Below are 17618 nucleotides of genomic sequence, written 5' to 3'. Positions count from 1 at the left end.
ATGAGCTCCTGTTTGTGCGAAACCAGACCAGACAGCGTTAATGCACTGCACACATCTAGTGTCACTGTGAACGAGACCCTGAGAAACCACATCTGTCCTTCAGGAGGTTTGTGACCCATCATGTCCTCGATGACCACATATCTGTAAATCGGGTCAATAAAGGTCTTTTGTGCAGCCGTGGCACCGCTCTCGTGTGCAGGGGACTTGTATTGGAGGCGCAGGGCGCCCGTCTCACGTGATCAGACAGCAGTTTATACATCTCGAGCCTATTCTTCTCTTCATGGCGTTCTTCTTTGGAGTTAAAATAGCGATGATGGACTCATCAAAGACGGCTTTCAGTCCTTTCTGTGTCAACGCCGAACACTCCACGTAGCAGCACGCCCCAATCTGCCAGGAAAAAAAAGCCATTGGTAAAACTTCAGTTTACAATGTCAAAAGCGTTTATCTATGGCGCATAGTTGGGATGGTAGCTATTGGAAACATAGTTCTCAACGCTTTCTTCTACCAGAGTTCATTTCTGTGCTCCGAACTTCCTCGCTAGCACATAAGTGCTGTCATCCTGGGCTCAGCTGACATTAGCCGAGTGACTATTCATGAAGTTGAGGCTAGTAACTGCAACAGATGCCCATGAGGCCGGCATTGCGGTACTGCCCTGGCTCAGCTGCTACGTTGAACCACAGTGGACACTAGACTAGGGTAGTGTGAATATTTTTGCTAGTATCTAATGAATACCCATTAGCAATGAGCGAGCACGCTCGTGTCCTAACAAAGAGTATTTTTGGCATGCTGAAAAAAAAAAAAATGCTCCAGGTCTCACGGCTGTTCGACAGTCGCAACACTTGCAGGGATTGGCTGTTTATTAGGCAGTCCCTGGATCTTTTGCAGCTGTCGAATACCCACGGAGTCTCGAGCATTTTTGTCGAGCACACTAAACACACTTGATTAGGACACGCTCGGATAAAACCTTATCTGAGCACCCTCACTCATCACTTAACCCATACCACGAGGACCTCACCGCTGTCTGTACGGATTGGGGGATAAAGCATGTCCATAAGCAGGGCTGTGGAGTCCAGAGGTTTGGCTTACCAACTCCACAGCCCTGTTCATAAGGTCTCCATATGGACCCCAAAGATAGAAACAGCTGCGACCCCTTCTATGTGCAATCGCTGGAGGTCCCAGCGTCAGAAACCTTTTATGACCATGAAAGATTATAGATTATTATGTCTGCTACACTGATGTTTTCAGTGTCAGGTACAGGTAATGAGACTATATTAGGCAGTCGGTGCTGTCACATATCATCAGCTTCCTTGCAATTATTCTATGAACGGGTGTAAAGATGTCAGTGGTGGTTGCACTATGAGCCTTTGCTATTTGGCAGCAGAGTCAGTTTTTGCATAAGCCCCCTGATCTTCTGTATTTGCTGTAGAACGGCTGCTCCTTGGCTCCATTCCCTGTGATCCTGGGACAGACTGCAGCTCGTGAGTCACTATGTGCTGGGAGACAGGAGGAGGGAAGCTGCGATATCTGAGCTTACATCATTTTGCAGGCAAATGGAAGAACCGCTTAGTGTAAAAAAAAAAAAAAAAAAACGCTGGTAAATGCATATAAAATTCCTTACTAGTCTTGACAATACTAAGTATAAGCAGAATCCTGCTCACTGCTCTGCAGGGCAGCGGACATATATTTATACTTGCATATTAAAATGATAGCTTTAAAGGGAAGCCATCGCCCCCAAAATGCAAAAATCAGCCACTAAGGCATTTATGTAGGTGACAAAAAAAATAATTATACAGCAGTAATATACATACATGATTTTTTTGTATGCAAATGAGTGCACTTTGATGCAGTTACACCCTCCAATTTACATGTTTATCACTGATCCTGATGGACAGTTCTCCATTGCCAAAAGTGAGCACTGCATAAACTCAAATCCCTGTTCCTGTGTGTGCACGGATACTGGAGGAGCCCAGCACACTCAGTGTCAGGACCTCGATCGAGGGCTTTATCTTTTTGCTTGCATGTATTTTGACTAGTGATGAGCGAATATACTCGTTACTCGAGATTTCTCGAGCATGCTCGGGGGTCCTCAGAGTATTTTTTAGTGCTCGGAGATTTAGTTTTCCTCGCCTCAGCTGAATAATTTACATCTGTTAGCCAGCTTGATTACATGTGGGGATTCCCTAGCAACCAGGCAACCCCCACATGTACTTATGCTGGCTAACAGATGTAAATCAGTCAGCTGCGGCAAGAAAAACAATCTCTGAGCACTAAAAAATACTCGGAGGACCCCCGAGCATGCTCGAGAAATCTCGAGTAACGAGTATATTCGCTCATCACTAATTTTGACTACAAGTTTCATTAAAAATGTTGGAAATTCTGGCTTCTTCAGCCACAGTGTATGACAGTTCATAAACTACAGAAAGAGTTACCAATGAACCCATCTGTGAGCTCAGCTGAGGTCAGGGTCATCGTATTGCATCGTCATTGCAGAATGCTGTAGATAAGCCCCTGATGGCAGTGGGCTTAACTCAACTTCCATTTTGGGGGTGACAGATTCCCTTTAAAGATATGGCTACAGGGCAGCAAGTATCGAGCCACAGCAACTCTCAGAAAACAAGTACTAGCTGTGATTTTGCTCAAACAAAAAAAAGTTGAACAACAGAAGTATCGCACAAGTTGCAGCTCCATGCGACTTGCATTGAATCCTACGGCAAGTGACAGAAAATCCAAGGTATTTGTAAACATTTGCAACTTTGTTTCGCAGGAGGTTGCAGATCGTTGTCTGACACTATAGGAAATCACTAGATGTCTTGCGACACATAACCACAACCTAAAGATTGCGCAAAACATCAGTGAGTGCTTATTTTAAAGGAATTGCTACTTATGCAAGTTATTTAAAGTGACCCCCAAAGTGCAGCTACAATCAGCTGTGGTTACTGGAAACTTCTTTTATTGAAACTGGAGCAATTTGCATTAAAAAAAAAAAAAGCCCACAACATGAGAAGTGTTCGCTTTATGTGTAACGGTTTGCATTACTCAATAGTGTTCCTATGTTACGTAAGGTGCAGCTGCACCACTTAATCATTTTGTTCAATTGTATCACTGCCATATAACTGGTTCATATACTTCTGAATCCCGAGACTTGAGACAAGAAGATCTGAGGTAAGAAGAGGCTGCTCACACTGCTGTCCATCTGATCTAATACTGGATATACCGGGGGTACAGTGGTAAGAAGAGGCTGCTGTCCATCTGATCCAATACTGGATATCCCAGGGGTACAGTGGTAAGAAGAGGCTGCTCACACTGCTGTCCATCTAATCTAATACTGGATATACCAGGAGTGCAGTGGTAAGAAGAGGCTGCTTACACTGCTGTCCACCCTGTCTATTTAGTCTGGTACTGGGGGTCCTGAGAAGTGATGAGCGCAAAAGCTCGTAACTCGAGTTTGCCTAGGATGCTAGGGTATGCAGAGTAGCGCGGGTGCTTGAGTGAAATGTTCACATCCCCGAGGCCGCATGTTCCGTGGGTATGAGGCAGCCACAAAACATGTGGCTGCAGGGACACGAACATGTCACTCGAGCACTTGCGCTCATCACTAGTCCTGAGGTAAGAAGAGGCTGCTCACACTGCTGTCCACCCAGTGTATCTGAATGATAAAACACGGTACAGTATTTCTAGGCCACAGCTTCCTAATGCACCCTCACATGCTCCCGTCCTAACATTCTAGGAGAGGCTTCTGTCACTGTAAGAAGACGACAGCCATCTTAATTGTACAGTGATCTTACCTCTCTACAGAAAACCATTGTGATTTGCTAATTAAAAGAATTTTTAATGACATTTCCTTTACTTATTTTTTTCTATCCCAGGGAAACCGATGGTGTTTCATTCAGCCTTAGGGTTCAGCGAGTTTCCTACTGTATGGCAGAATAAAATTTCATCCATTAAAGTATTTATAAAACGACTCAACATTTTATGTATATTGCAACTAATGAAATCATAGTGAACCCCCCGTGGCCCCCCACCCCAGAGACACTGCAGCAGCGATACTGATGTAAAATGAGAATATCCGAACCAGTCTGGTGAAAGTGACACAGGCGCGAGTGCAGGATAACCGGCTGAGGAAGGTAAAGCTAAATTACCTGGAAAAGCTAGAACATAATACATTGTCCTTGAAATAAGACCACTTTTCTAAAAGACAATTTATCTTCCTGTTCAGTAGGCAGCGAAAATTGCAAGCACCGGTTCTCATCCGCCTTCGTTGAGGGATACACGTAGAATAGAAATGTCAGACAAAACTGCAAGCTGATCCAGCATTCAGCGGAAATACAACCAGGAGCTTCAGACTAATAACCGGCCATGTAATATCAGTGAGGGAACAGGACTGGATTGGCAGCTGGCATGGGAACACCAAGCGTAGACCCCCTTTGAGATACAGTCAATAGAAAGCAGTTTCCTTTGCCAGGATCTAATCCCACCTTGAGTCCCTCAGCATATGACCCCTAATGTAAATTTGCCTCTTGTTAAACTGGTCACAGATTAATTAGTATGCTGTCAAAAGGGATTTTGTGGTGAAAACAAGTTTTCATTTATCTGCAGGATAGGCGATAACTTACTGATCAGTGGGGGTCAGACTGCTGGGACGCCGCACAAATTGGCAGGATGGGGTACTTTAATTTGATAGAATGGACCAGCCGTGCACATGCTCGACCGCTGCTGCACTCATTCTCTTGTGTTGCTGGAAAATAAGTGTGCAATTGACTTGATTTTTTTTTTTCTAGCTAATGTTATTTGCAATGATAGCCTTTACTGTACATAGTGTACAGGTGGTTTCCATGGAACTTGGCTAAGAGACTGGCCATGTGTGTGCAGTAGTAACATTCCAGGAGAGGAGTTAACTCCAAACATCCCAGACACCCATCTCCATCCTATTCATTTATATAAAGCAGATAGCAGCTCTCCTCCCTACCCCTCAGCTCCTGACAGGGCTCTTATCATCCCTGCATAATCACAACCCCATGACACCAAGCATTAGCAGTTTCTAGTGCATCACCAAGAATATTAGATACAGTAGTGCACAAAATCATAAAGCTTAAAAAGAAATATACTATAAATAAGACATACTGTTTATTAGATATGCTAATCAGGGCAGTTCTCCTGATCATGGCTCTCACTTTCCTGAGCAGTGAGCTTGATCAAATAGCATGGTTATCTCTATATGAAAATGTCATGATAACTAGACTCTGAACATGACAGATCGGTAATCTGTAGTAGTAGGACAGAGCTCCTGCCCAGAACAAAAAAAAAAAGTAACTGCCCCCCTGCCAAGCAACCAAGAAAAAGGAGCTTGCATAGCTATGCTCCACTAAAGAGACAATTCCTGAATAGCCACCTCTATTCAGACCAGCTGGGCGCAGCAGCCGCCCAACCAGCAGAATGGAGGTTGGGACTGCGTGGAAATGCTACTGACGACCACAATAGGAAAACCCCATTTAAGTATCAATAAGCAGCACTTGTAGCACACCGCACCTACACGAAGAATCATGTCATAGTGACCGCTCCTGTTTTATGTAGATTCTTGTATAATATTTTAGAAGGAACAAGTAATGAGCCGAGCTCAGATTTCATCCTAATATATTCCTGGCAGAATACTGATGTAAATGTCCAGGGCTGGTAAACCCTGATTAATGATGTGATTGTAGTCAAGCTCACTGCAGGGAGATGTAGGTAAGATCCCCGGCAAGGTGTATGGGAAGTCTGGTGAGGAAAGTGGGGGATCAGGAGACATTCCTCTACCCTCTGATTTATAGTAATATTACTACCCATTGTGCAGACAGTATAACGGGAGCGGTGCTTTACCCAATTTGTAAAGTGTTGCAAGTCTCAAAAACAAACAATGTCTTTAAAGTTATCCACAGGAGGTAATTTACTGATATGTGGCAGTTCGCCTGCTGAGACCTTCACATATCCGAAGAAAGGGGGTCTACAGTGATCCTCGCCTGAATGGAGTGGAAGAGTATGCGCCCCTCTACTCTATTCATCCTCTATTGGACTGCTGGATATACCCGAGCACCGTACTCTACCTCCGCTCCATATAGAATGGATGGCTGCTATTCCGAGCTAACATTCTTGGGATCGCAGAGGGTACCAGTGGGTGGACCATCAGCAAGTCATCCCCTACACCACGGGTGGGCAAATCATTTTTCCGAGGGGCCACATGAGAGACCGTAACTGTTGTGGAGGGCGAACAGATTAAAGAATTTGTCCACTACTTGGACAATTTCTTTTCATACCCCACGCCTCGTTCTGACATGTGATGTCGGCGCCCAATCAGCGCTGGCGTCACTGTCCCCGTCTTTTGTCGAATAGAGCAGGAAGTGGAAGTCCAAGATCACCAGCAGCCCAGACTTCCTCTTCCTGTTCGATTTGTCCGAAGGCGGGGACAGTGACACCAGCGACGATTGGCTCGTGTGTAACGTATCACAACACCGCACAGGAGTCCCGAGAGCGCGAGTGCTGACACCATGGAAATGGCGCCAGTACGGTAAGAGAGTATAGGCTTTGTTAATTTATGGAGGCCAAAATGGGGTTGTCAAAGTAGTGGAAAACCCTTTTACTTATAATTCTTAATATTAATTGTATCACTTATGAATTAAGGATGCTGACATCCCCTTATATAGAGTGTGAGCCCCCATTTAGCTTCCTATATACATAAGAATATCACATGAAAAAAAAACATGACTCAAACTCACCTTGCTCCCCTGGCGCACAAGTGTCAGCAGCAGACCATGAAATGACGATATCACTTCTGCTGTCTCACGATGGAGCCTGGAGTGTCATCCTGGACCAATGTATTCACCACTGTCTGAATCCTGACGATGCAGATAGCAGTGACAGCGGATGAACGGCGGGTGGGAGAGACCATGATACGGCCCATGAACCACTGTTTCAGCCTCTTAGCTGTCTCTGCTAGCAGGCCAGATGTGGCCCACGGACCGCATTTTTGGCCAGGTCTGCCGTACACTATTTCGACAGCCAACGCTGCTCCTCAGCAGTTGCAGCACAGATTTTAAGGACACATAGGTCCTGCGTCAGACTTCCCGGGTCCGTATCTGAAATCCAGGTGTGTCCCACTTGATCCAGAACAGCTGGGAGGTATGCTCCAGGGAGGGAGTCCAAAACAAAATCCTCCAGACATTTACTGGTAAAGGGGGATCTTACATTTTGTATCTGACCGTTAATGCACAGACTCCGATCAGCTGCCAAGTGTTCAGAAGTGGAGACGCGTGCCACATGGACCTGTGCGGTGTACACCTTTAGGCTGGGGCCACATGGACCTGTGCGGTGTACACCTTTAGGCTGGGGCCACATGGACCTGTGCGGTGTACACCTTTAGGCTGGGGCCACATGGACCTGTGCGGTGTACACCTTTAGGCTGGGGCCACATGGACCTGTGCGGTGTACACCTTTAGGCTGGGGCCACATGGACCTGTGCGGTGTACACCTTTAGGCTGGGGCCACATGGACCTGTGCGGTGTACTCCTTTAGGCTGGGGCCACATGGACCTGTGCGGTGTACTCCTTTAGGCTGGGGCCACATGGACCTGTGCGGTGTACACCTTTAGGCTGGGGCCACATGGACCTGTGCGGTGTACACCTTTAGGCTGGGGCCACATGGACCTGTGCGGTGTACTCCTTTAGGCTGGGGCCACATGGACCTGTGCGGTGTACTCCTTTAGGCTGGGGCCACATGGACCTGTGCGGTGTACACCTTTAGGCTGGGGCCACATGGACCTGTGCGGTGTACACCTTTAGGCTGGGGCCACATGGACCTGTGCGGTGTACTCCTTTAGGCTGGGGCCACATGGACCTGTGCGGTGTACACCTTTAGGCTGGGGCCACATGGACCTGTGCGGTGTACACCTTTAGGCTGGGGCCACATGGACCTGTGCGGTGTACACCTTTAGGCTGGGGCCACATGGACCTGTGCGGTGTACTCCTTTAGGCTGGGGCCACATGGACCTGTGCGGTGTACTCCTTTAGGCTGGGGCCACATGGACCTGTGCGGTGTACACCTTTAGGCTGGGGCCACATGGACCTGTGCGGTGTACACCTTTAGGCTGGGGCCACATGGACCTGTGCGGTGTACTCCTTTAGGCTGGGGCCACATGGACCTGTGCGGTGTACACCTTTAGGCTGGGGCCACATGGACCTGTGCGGTGTACTCCTTTAGGCTGGGGCCACATGGACCTGTGCGGTGTACTCCTTTAGGCTGGGGCCACATGGACCTGTGCGGTGTACTCCTTTAGGCTGGGGCCACATGGACCTGTGCGGTGTACTCCTTTAGGCTGGGGCCACATGGACCTGTGCGGTGTACTCCTTTAGGCTGGGGCAGACTCTGGATACAGTTACATAAAAGGATTGTACGAAATCTCACAACTGTGTCTGCTTCAATTCTCACAGCCAAGTTAAAGGGTTTGTCCAGGACTAAGCTCAGTAAACGTTTTCCTGAACCTCGCCCTTTGACTTGGCTGCAGCAGACTATTGAGATATTCCTTTACTGTCCCTCTAGATACTGTCTAACACATAGAATATTCCCGCAGGTTTACAGGCCGGCCTGTGTGTACTTGCTGCATCAGATGTAGGTTGTTTCTGCTATAAAATTGTGCATGTTATTGAGATGGAAATTAATATTTCTACTAGGACGTCTCTCCCCTTCAGATAAACAGTGGCGGGCGATGCATAAAAATGTCATTAAAAGGAATTCAAATCTCAAGCGTCCAAGCACAGACTTCTATAAGGAGCAGTAAAGCATCCTTCACGTAATGACACCATCTTTCAGCCTGAGAAAATAAAAATGAGAAAGGAAAAAAAAAAAAAACAACCAGCGTTTTTACCTCTTTTGCCAACTTATGCCCTTGCTCAACAGTAATGGGTTTTTCCTTCACATCATTTAGCTTTGCCAGAGTCTTCGGATCATCTCTTAGGTCGATCTGCAAATCATAAAAATAAAAGTCACATTTTTTTTCCCCCGAATATTCTAAAACATGAAAAAGCAAATAAAAAGGTGTGAAGCGGAGAAATATCACAGGCAGCGAGAACATCCTATGCCCCGGTGCCCTCTGTGTAGTGAATCTTTTTTTTAATGACACATTTAATGAGAAGCAAGAAACGGGCACAAGCAAAACTAGAATGACCTGACCCAAAATTCTTACTGCACCAAACCGCGCTCCGAGCACAGCTACAAAGCTATCCCAGCAGGCAACGATCATTGCAGCCATGGACGCAAATTTACTCCCGGATGATAATCACATATAGGGAAGCCGATCGCTATTTATTTATTTTTTTATTATCTGTCCTTCTACAATACAATATAAAAAAAAAACAACAAAAAAACACAACTCTGATCCAGGCTGCACAATCCTGTTCACGAACAGAATGCTAGATCTGCAGTGATGACTGACACGAAGACATACTAAGTGGAAAAAGAAGTCACCGACACCTACCTGTGTGCCCACCAGCAAAAATGGCACATTTGGTGCATATTCCTTCAGTTCGGGCACCCATTCCTCCTTCACATTCTGAAATGAGGCCGGATTGACCACTGAGAAACATATGAGGAAGACGTCGGTCATGGGATAAGACAATGGTCTCAAGCGGTCGTAATCTTCCTGGAAGAAGAAGTAATGATTAGTGCTGCGGGCAGAATTGGGAAAAGAAAACCACCAGACAGTGGAAGTTTTATCACTCTGCTGACAAACATGTCTGAAGGAAATGTCTGTACGTGCTAGAAAAAAAATGGGATGTGGTCCCTCTGCCGAAATCTCATGGACCAAGCGCCAGGCACTGTCAGCAGACCTCCCCTGCCAAAAATACAATTCAAAAAAAGGCCAAAAGGCGATTTCCACATAAAATATACAAAAAGGTCTTAACTACTCTATACATGAAAAGTTCTGCAACTTTCTAACATTCTTTGTTTTCCTTCCTCACCATTTTTTGATAAAGGTTTTTTCATGTTGAATTGGACACGATGAACAGTGGAATAAAACATTAACATTTTTGGCACCTAATCAGTTAGTTTCTTTTTAAGTAGGCGTTACCAGAAAGATTTCACTGGGGGTGTTTCCTTCTTCCTCTCTCTGATCCTGACCAATCATAAGCAGGCAACAACACATGGGGTAAAGAAAAGCACGCCCCCACAATACCTTGGACTAGGCTCAGTGTGAGCCATGTACTGACTAACTATCTGCTCTCCTCACTAGATTGAGAACATGTGCTGAAGTACAGCAGAGCCCAGTGTGATTAACAAGCCTTTATCTCCAGCAGTCAGTGTGGGTGAGGCAGAAGTTAAGTATCATTACAAATACTTCCAGCAACTCTCCTCTCAGATTCAAAATTAGATTTATTACCAGGACCCAGTACACAATAGCACTGCCAAAGCAAGTGTAGTGCTGACAATTCTTTACCACTACTGTTCTTCTGGGGGTGCATTTATACACATACCTATTCCCAGCACCAAAACTAAAGTCTGGCTGCATCCTGCACAGGTAAAAAAAACAAACAAAAAAACCCACATGCTTTATGAACCTTTGAGTCACCCCCCCCCCCCCCCCATGTTGGACACACTTGTGGCTTTAGTTAAGAAAAAAAAAAAAAAAAGGTCTATGTTCTCACGTCTTTGCTGCGGCTGTCCCCCTGAGCAGGGATGCCTGAAGTGGTATTTATTGCAACGGATATCATTATGCCACGAACGTGATAGTTTGCATTGCAAATGTATAACTGCGCCTACATCCGCTGCATAAATGGACATGCTGCGATTTTGCAGACCTCAAACCTGCAGCTATTGCCAATTTATGCTGCGGATATATTTCACAGCATGCCTGGGTTTTCTTATAATTTCATGCACTATGCTGGCACTGTAAAACATGGGAGATTTCCCACAAGCGAATATGCAGCAGAAAATCTGCTACATTTTCCAAGTACTGTAGAAAAGCAGGCTGAGAGTATATCCTCGGCACCCTTGCTCAGCTGTTTCTATAACTTCCATTAAAAAAAAAAAAAAAAGTTGTTTTCTCCCGCTATTAATCTGACTTAGGTCATCTTCACACATTCAGTATTTGATTAGTATTTAACGTCAGTATTTGTAAGCCAAAATCAGGAGTGGGTGATAGAAACACGTCACCACTTCTGTATTTATTATACTTTTCCTCTGATTGTAAGGTAAAACGAGGAGTGGAACAAATACTGATGTAAAATACTGACCAAATACTGAACGTGGCATAAAATATACCATGAAGGTCTGTATTTGGAATGATAATTAAAATCAAAGTGGAAAATCAAGTTACAGGCTAATCCAACTTCAGTGGAAATGCATCAAGACAAGGAAATGATGCTCAATAGTGTGTGTGGCCTCTACGTGCATCTATGACCTCACGGGCATGCTCCTGATGAGGCGGTGGATGTTCTCGAGGGATCTCCTCCCAGACCTCAATTAAAGCATCAGTCAACTCGTGGACAGTCTGTGATGCAACATGACATTGGTGGATGGTGCGTGTCAGGACTCTGAACATTTTTTTACCTTTTGTGCATTACTGCCCTTTTCCAAGATGGCGTCTTTGGTCTCATGTGCACTGTGTCTTCCTGCTATAAAACTCCACCCCAGCCTTCAGTCTGTGCTAGAGTATTCCGCCTTGCATCCAGCTCCTGACCTCTGACTACTCCCTGGCCATATACCTGCTCCTGTGAACCTGTGTGGTGATCCTGCTACTCTGCTCTGAGTTCCTGCTGCATACACAAGTTTCCAGTAATCCGCCTTCATCTGCTGTTCGTGTTTACTTCCATCTGCATTTGCTGGACATGTAAGCTGTTTCTGCTTTGCAATAACCTGAGACTTAACCAGGACTTGAGTTTCTCTCTGCATCTGTTTGAATCACCGTGTGATAATATAGACCTTACCACTTATAAAACTGTGTCCTGTAGTTGTCTTGTTCCACGCAAAGAGTCTCCTGAGTTATCCCCTATAATTATTACAGGATACTCTAGCCATAAAAAAAAGGAGACTGCTGGAACAATGACTGCAGAGAGCAGATTAGAGCAGGTGTTTTCCATAATTAGATCACTGCAGAAAGATGTGGAAGGTCTGCAAAAGAAGTTTGGAAGCTTTGAACACAATCAACAAGTGCTTGGACAGACTTTGCAGGACTTGAGTAACCGCATGGCAGCCCAGGAAAACAAACTTGCTGGCATAGAGTCCCAGTATAGACGGGCTTTTCAGGACATAAGCACGCAAATAGCTGCACAAGCGACTTTTCCCTCTGGGCAACCGCCACCAGCTAGCCCACCTAAGTTGCCCCCATTCAGATTTAAATGGTGATCACGACAAATTTCGTGGTTTTGTGAATCAATGTATGCTATATTTTGATGTGCATGCTGACAGTTTTCCTTATGATAGATCCAAAGTATTGTGTGTAATAATGCTACTGACCTCACGAATCCGATGATTGAGTCTCGTGACCCACAGTTAAATGACTTGGATGATTTCTTGGCCGCTATGGCATTAATGTTTGATGACCCTAATCGCCGTGCAACCGCTAAATCTGCTTTGTTGTCTTTATACCAGGCTAAACGTTCTGCTATTGAGTATGCCACTGAATTCAGGAGATTGGCGGTAGATACCAATTGGGACAGTTATGCACAATTGCCTATTTTTAAAAGGGGTCTGTCTAGTATTGTAAAAGATGAACTAGCCCGCTGAGTCACCACAAGAGCTAGAGACATTTATACAGCATTGGTGCGCATAGACATTCGCCTTACTGAGCGTAGGCAGGAGAAATTTGCTGCATATAACCGTGTTTCTAACTTTTCCCTTCCTTCCAAAGAGCCTGCAGGTAAAACCTCTCGGGAGGTGGAGGAGGTGCCCATGCAAATTGATTCCGTTCAGAGGCGCAAGATCAATGAGTGCCGGGAGCATCGCCTTTGTGAAAGTCTATGTTTCTACTGCGGCCAGTCTGACCACTTCTTGATCAATTGTCCTAAGTATCCTAGAGGGCCTAACAAGATGCTAGCAGCAATAGGGGAGTATGACAACGGTGATGATGAATCTGACATCTCTGAATGTAGCCTGCCTTTAAACGCTGTATTCCATTCACTTTCTATGACTTCACCACCCAAGGAGCTTAAGGAAAAGAACTCTCACTGTTCTCTCCCTATTAAGATCCTGTGTTCAGAATAGTGGATTTCCAGTTCAGCTATGATTGACTCTGGTGCAGGTGGCAATTTCATGGATATCGCATTTGCCAAGGAACATGGTATTAAAATTCAGCAAAGAGCCTCTCCAATTACCATGGAAACAGTGGATGGTTCATCTTTAATCTCTGGGCCCGTGGATCAGGAGACCGTACCCCTTGAAATTTTGTTGGAGCCTAATCATCAGGAGAAACTTTCTTTCTTGCTAATTTCTTCACCCCATTTTCCTGTGATTTTAGGCATTCCTTGGTTGCGTTCTCAGAACCCAATTATCAACTGGGAGACCAAGGAGATTATCTTCCCAACAAGGTGCAACTCCGCGTTAACAGAAGCTGTCCCTGAGTCCACGGCTACGGAACCACATGTACAGGTATTTTCTTTACCTCCAGCATATAAAGAGTTCTCTGACATCTGTGACAAGAAGAATGCAGATCAGCTTCCTCCACACAGGCATTATGACTGTCCCATTGAGCTGCTTCCCGGGGCAGCCATTCCTTTTGGTAACATATACCCTTTGGCGGCACCTGAGCTTCAAGCCTTAAAAGAGTATATTGATGAAAATCTGGCCAAAGGCTTCATACGTCCTTCTTCCTCACCAGCAGGGGCACCTATCTTTTTTGTAAAGAAGAAGGATGGGACCCTGAGACCCTGTGTTGACTATCGAGAACTCAATAAGGTAACCGTACGAAACCGTTACCCTTTGCCTCTGATTCCCGAATTACTGGAAAGAGTCCGCCATGCTAAGGTGTTCTCTAAACTGGATCTTCATGGGGCTTATAATTTGGTGCGTATTCGTCCAGGGGATGAGTGGAAGACAGCATTCAGATGCCGGTATGGACACTTTGAATCTCTTGTGATGCCCTTCAGGCTTTGTAACGCCCCTGCAACATTTCAACACCTTGCTAATGACGTTTTCAGAGATTTGTTGGACTAGTTTGTAGTGATCTATTTGGACGATATACTAATCTTTTCTGACTCTCTACAGGAACATGAAGAACATGTCAAAACTGTTTTAAGACGTCTGAAAGAGAACCATCTATATATATAGCCGGAGAAATGCGAGTTCCATCGTTCTGAGATACAGTTCTTAGGTTATATCATCTCTCCCCAGGAGCTGAACATGGAATCTGGTAAGATTCAGGCTATCCTTGACTGGCCGGTACCCAAGAACGTTAAGGAGGTCCAACGTTTTATTGGTTTTGCAAATTTGTACAGACGCTTCATTCGAAATTTTTCTGATATTGTCCGTCCCATTACTTCCTTGACAAAGAAGAAAAAGCGCTTTAAGTGGTCATCACAGGCTCAAGAAGCTTTTGATCGGCTTAAGATCTGTTTCACCTCAGCACCCCTGTTGATACACCCAGCTCCAACACTTCCTTTCATTGTGGAGGTGGACGCTTCTGATAATGCTTTGGGGGCTATTCTCTCCCAAAGAACTGGAGAGAAGGGTCTGCTACATCCTTGTGCTTTCTTTTCCCGTAGACCAACCTCAGCAGAGAAGAATTACAACATGGGAGACAAGGAATTTCTGGCTATTATTGCGGCTTTCAAAGGGTCATTCCATGTCAAGTGAACCAATGATTTTTACCACTATATTTTTAATTCTTTTGAGATTTTGGTATTTGGTAATAGTTTGTCAGAGAATGCAAAATGTGAAGAGAAAAAAATTCTAGATATTTTTTTTTATTTTTTATTGATTTTCAAAGTTCGGAAAAAGTGCGAATTTCGGTGTTGCCTGCCCTTACATTTCTCCCCATAACTCAGGCTAGAAAAGAGATAGAGAAACAAAATAAACACCATTCTACTCAGAACTGTACATGCTTTCACCAGATATGTCACAAGAGTATCTTTGATAATATTTTACCTATGCGAACGCAAGCGCAAAACTTTAAAACCAATTTCCGAAAAAAACGTTTAATTTAAATATTTCAAAAACTGCACATGTGCCTGTTATGCTCCTAGCCACTTCTGCACCAAAATACAAGCTGGGATCGTGATGGGATCATATTTTAAAAAATAAAACTATTACAGTGTCAGTTCAAAAATCTTGATTTCCGGTCTGTTCAGCCTGTGGTGTAGAAGTGTGGGGTCCATATTTACCAAATAATCCATGATTGTTAGCTATTCCTGTATTATTTTATTATGTTAGAGTTAGAAGCAGGAGAGGACAGAGGAGAAGCTTTGTTAGGGCCAAACCTGAGATTGAACAGGGGTAGACGGTGACTGCAGAGCAGATGACAGGCCGGCAGCTCGGGCCTCCACAGGCCGTATTCACACCAAATCTTATCACCCAGGCAACTCCTCAAATGGAGGGAGAAAAATACTGTAACCTCCAGTTCATGTATTGTTCAAACCAGGACTACGAAGAGGAGGAGAGTTTGTTATAGCATCAGTTACAGGAAGCAGAACCCATCACACGGACTCAGCAATACCGGACTGTCATCCCATGTAGTGGAAATAAAGACAGTGCCGTCCATGACGTGGTAGAAGGCGGCACAAGATCGGCAATGGATGCCACAACTGGCGATGTGACCTGTGAATATGATTAGCGCTGACGGCTACTGGACTCTCCAAAGATTGTGAAAATGAAGACGTAGAAGTGACTCTTCTGCACCTTCTGGTCCAGCGCCGTCCTTTGTGTATCCAATAAAATCAGACATTGTAAAAGTGAACAAAAATCCGATATAACTCAGGTGGAGCCGAGCACCATGACAGCCGCACATACTCTGACACAGAAGGATACGGCCATTGCTAGTGAGCGCTTATGGACAAGATGACATTTCACCCACTAGAAGGGACACATTGATGATAGAAGACCAGTGTAAAAGCCTACTATTAATTGTTTGATTAGTTCATATTTTATAGTACGAGGATTTAACTACTGGACTATTCTTCTTAAACACTTCATAAATGACATGTTTAGTGATATAGTAGAAAAAAAATTGTTCCATGTATAAATAGGTGGTAGAAATATTGGTTCTTGTAATCTTGTTTTTAACATATAATCAGGATGAGACTGTATTTAGAAAACCACACTTGAGGATGTGATCACGTTTTATCTTTTGGCTTGTTCAATGAATTCAGGTTGAAAATGCTGAGCCAGTTGTTATGATGATTAAGATGTATTTATTCTGGCACTTTGGTAGTTGTTTTTTGTGTTTATTTATTGTTACATATAAATGCTGAATGCAATAAGTTGTAATTTGAAAAGAAAAAGGGAAGAAGCTCACACAAACATAAAATCAGATGATTCAAGGCTTAAAAAAAAATACAAATTTGATAGGTCCCAAGTTGAATCCCTGTACAAATATAAACAAGGACACAAGTAACACACATGAATGTTTTCACAATTTTAAAACATACGTTTTTTTCAGAATTGCGCATCAAAATGTTTAATTTGATTTCACCAAAACAAAATATAAAGAAACATAGTCTTGTGACATATCAAATGAAAGCCGGTACCGTTCTGAGAAAAATGATGCCTCTCCCACCTCTATATCTTAATCATAGCCCGAGATATGATAAAAAATGTAAAGCCATACCAGGCCAAAATCAGCGCTTTTTTAAAACTTTAAAAATCTGTAAAAAATTAACTGATGAAGAAAAAAATTCTAAACTTTTAATTTGTAATTAACTAAAGTTGTACTTCATAAAAACAAAAAATAAAAAAAATCTAAAGACGTCAGGTAAAAAAAATATTCATATTTGGATCACTTGATATGGAATGACCCCAAAGAATGGAGGCATCCTCTGCAAGGAGCTGCACAACAGATCATAGTGCTAACCGACCATCGCAATCTAGAGTTCCTTAGATCCGCTAGATGTCTTTCTCCTCGTCAGGCTCGTTGGAACTTATTTTTAAATCAATTTAACTTTGTTATCTCGTACCGTCCAGGTTCTCGTAATGGGAAGGCTGATGCTTTATCCCGGATTCATGCTGCGGATTCCGTACCTGGAGCCCCGTCCAAGACCATTCTATCTGATGCTAATTTCATCGGAGTTATCCACGATCAGGACTTGTGGAAGGAGTTCAGGGAGGCCTATGACGGTGATGCATTTCTGGCCAACCCACCTGTGAATATTAATCTTGTCTTTAAGGGTGGCATGTGGTTCAGAGATCGACGTATCCAAGTCCTGGAGGTCGTCCATCTGCAGATCCTCAAGTTGGTACATGACTCCAAGTTGGCTGGTCACAGGGGGGTACAGAAGACACAAGAGTTCCTGAGCCGATTCTTCTGGTGGCCAACTTGCCTGAAGGATACCAAGGACTATGTTCTCTCTTGCGAGGTATGTGCCCATTACAAGACTCCTCATGTGGCACCTACGGGTCTTCTACAACCATTACCTGTTCCGTCCCGCCCTTGGGGGTCTATATCA

The 17618-nt window shown here is 44.3% G+C and overlaps 1 protein-coding gene across 1 annotated transcript in view; it reads right to left on the bottom strand.

The window, feature by feature from the left end:
* Positions 1-231: 231 nt before the first annotated feature.
* Positions 232-17618, bottom strand: part of RHOQ (ras homolog family member Q) — a 54668-nt gene continuing 37281 nt past the window's right edge. The window contains exons 3-5 of the mRNA XM_077282417.1: positions 9503-9667; positions 8894-8989; positions 232-387 (exon numbers count right to left, since the gene is read on the bottom strand). Of these exons, the coding sequence (XP_077138532.1) occupies positions 232-387; positions 8894-8989; positions 9503-9667 (417 nt within the window). The remainder of the gene's footprint in view (positions 388-8893; positions 8990-9502; positions 9668-17618) is intronic.

This window comes from Ranitomeya variabilis, chromosome 2 (assembly GCF_051348905.1).
Source record: "Ranitomeya variabilis isolate aRanVar5 chromosome 2, aRanVar5.hap1, whole genome shotgun sequence".
Classification (NCBI taxonomy): Eukaryota; Metazoa; Chordata; class Amphibia; order Anura; family Dendrobatidae; genus Ranitomeya; species Ranitomeya variabilis.
Note: the sequence above shows the minus strand (reverse complement) of the source record. Positions and strands in the feature narration are given on the sequence as shown.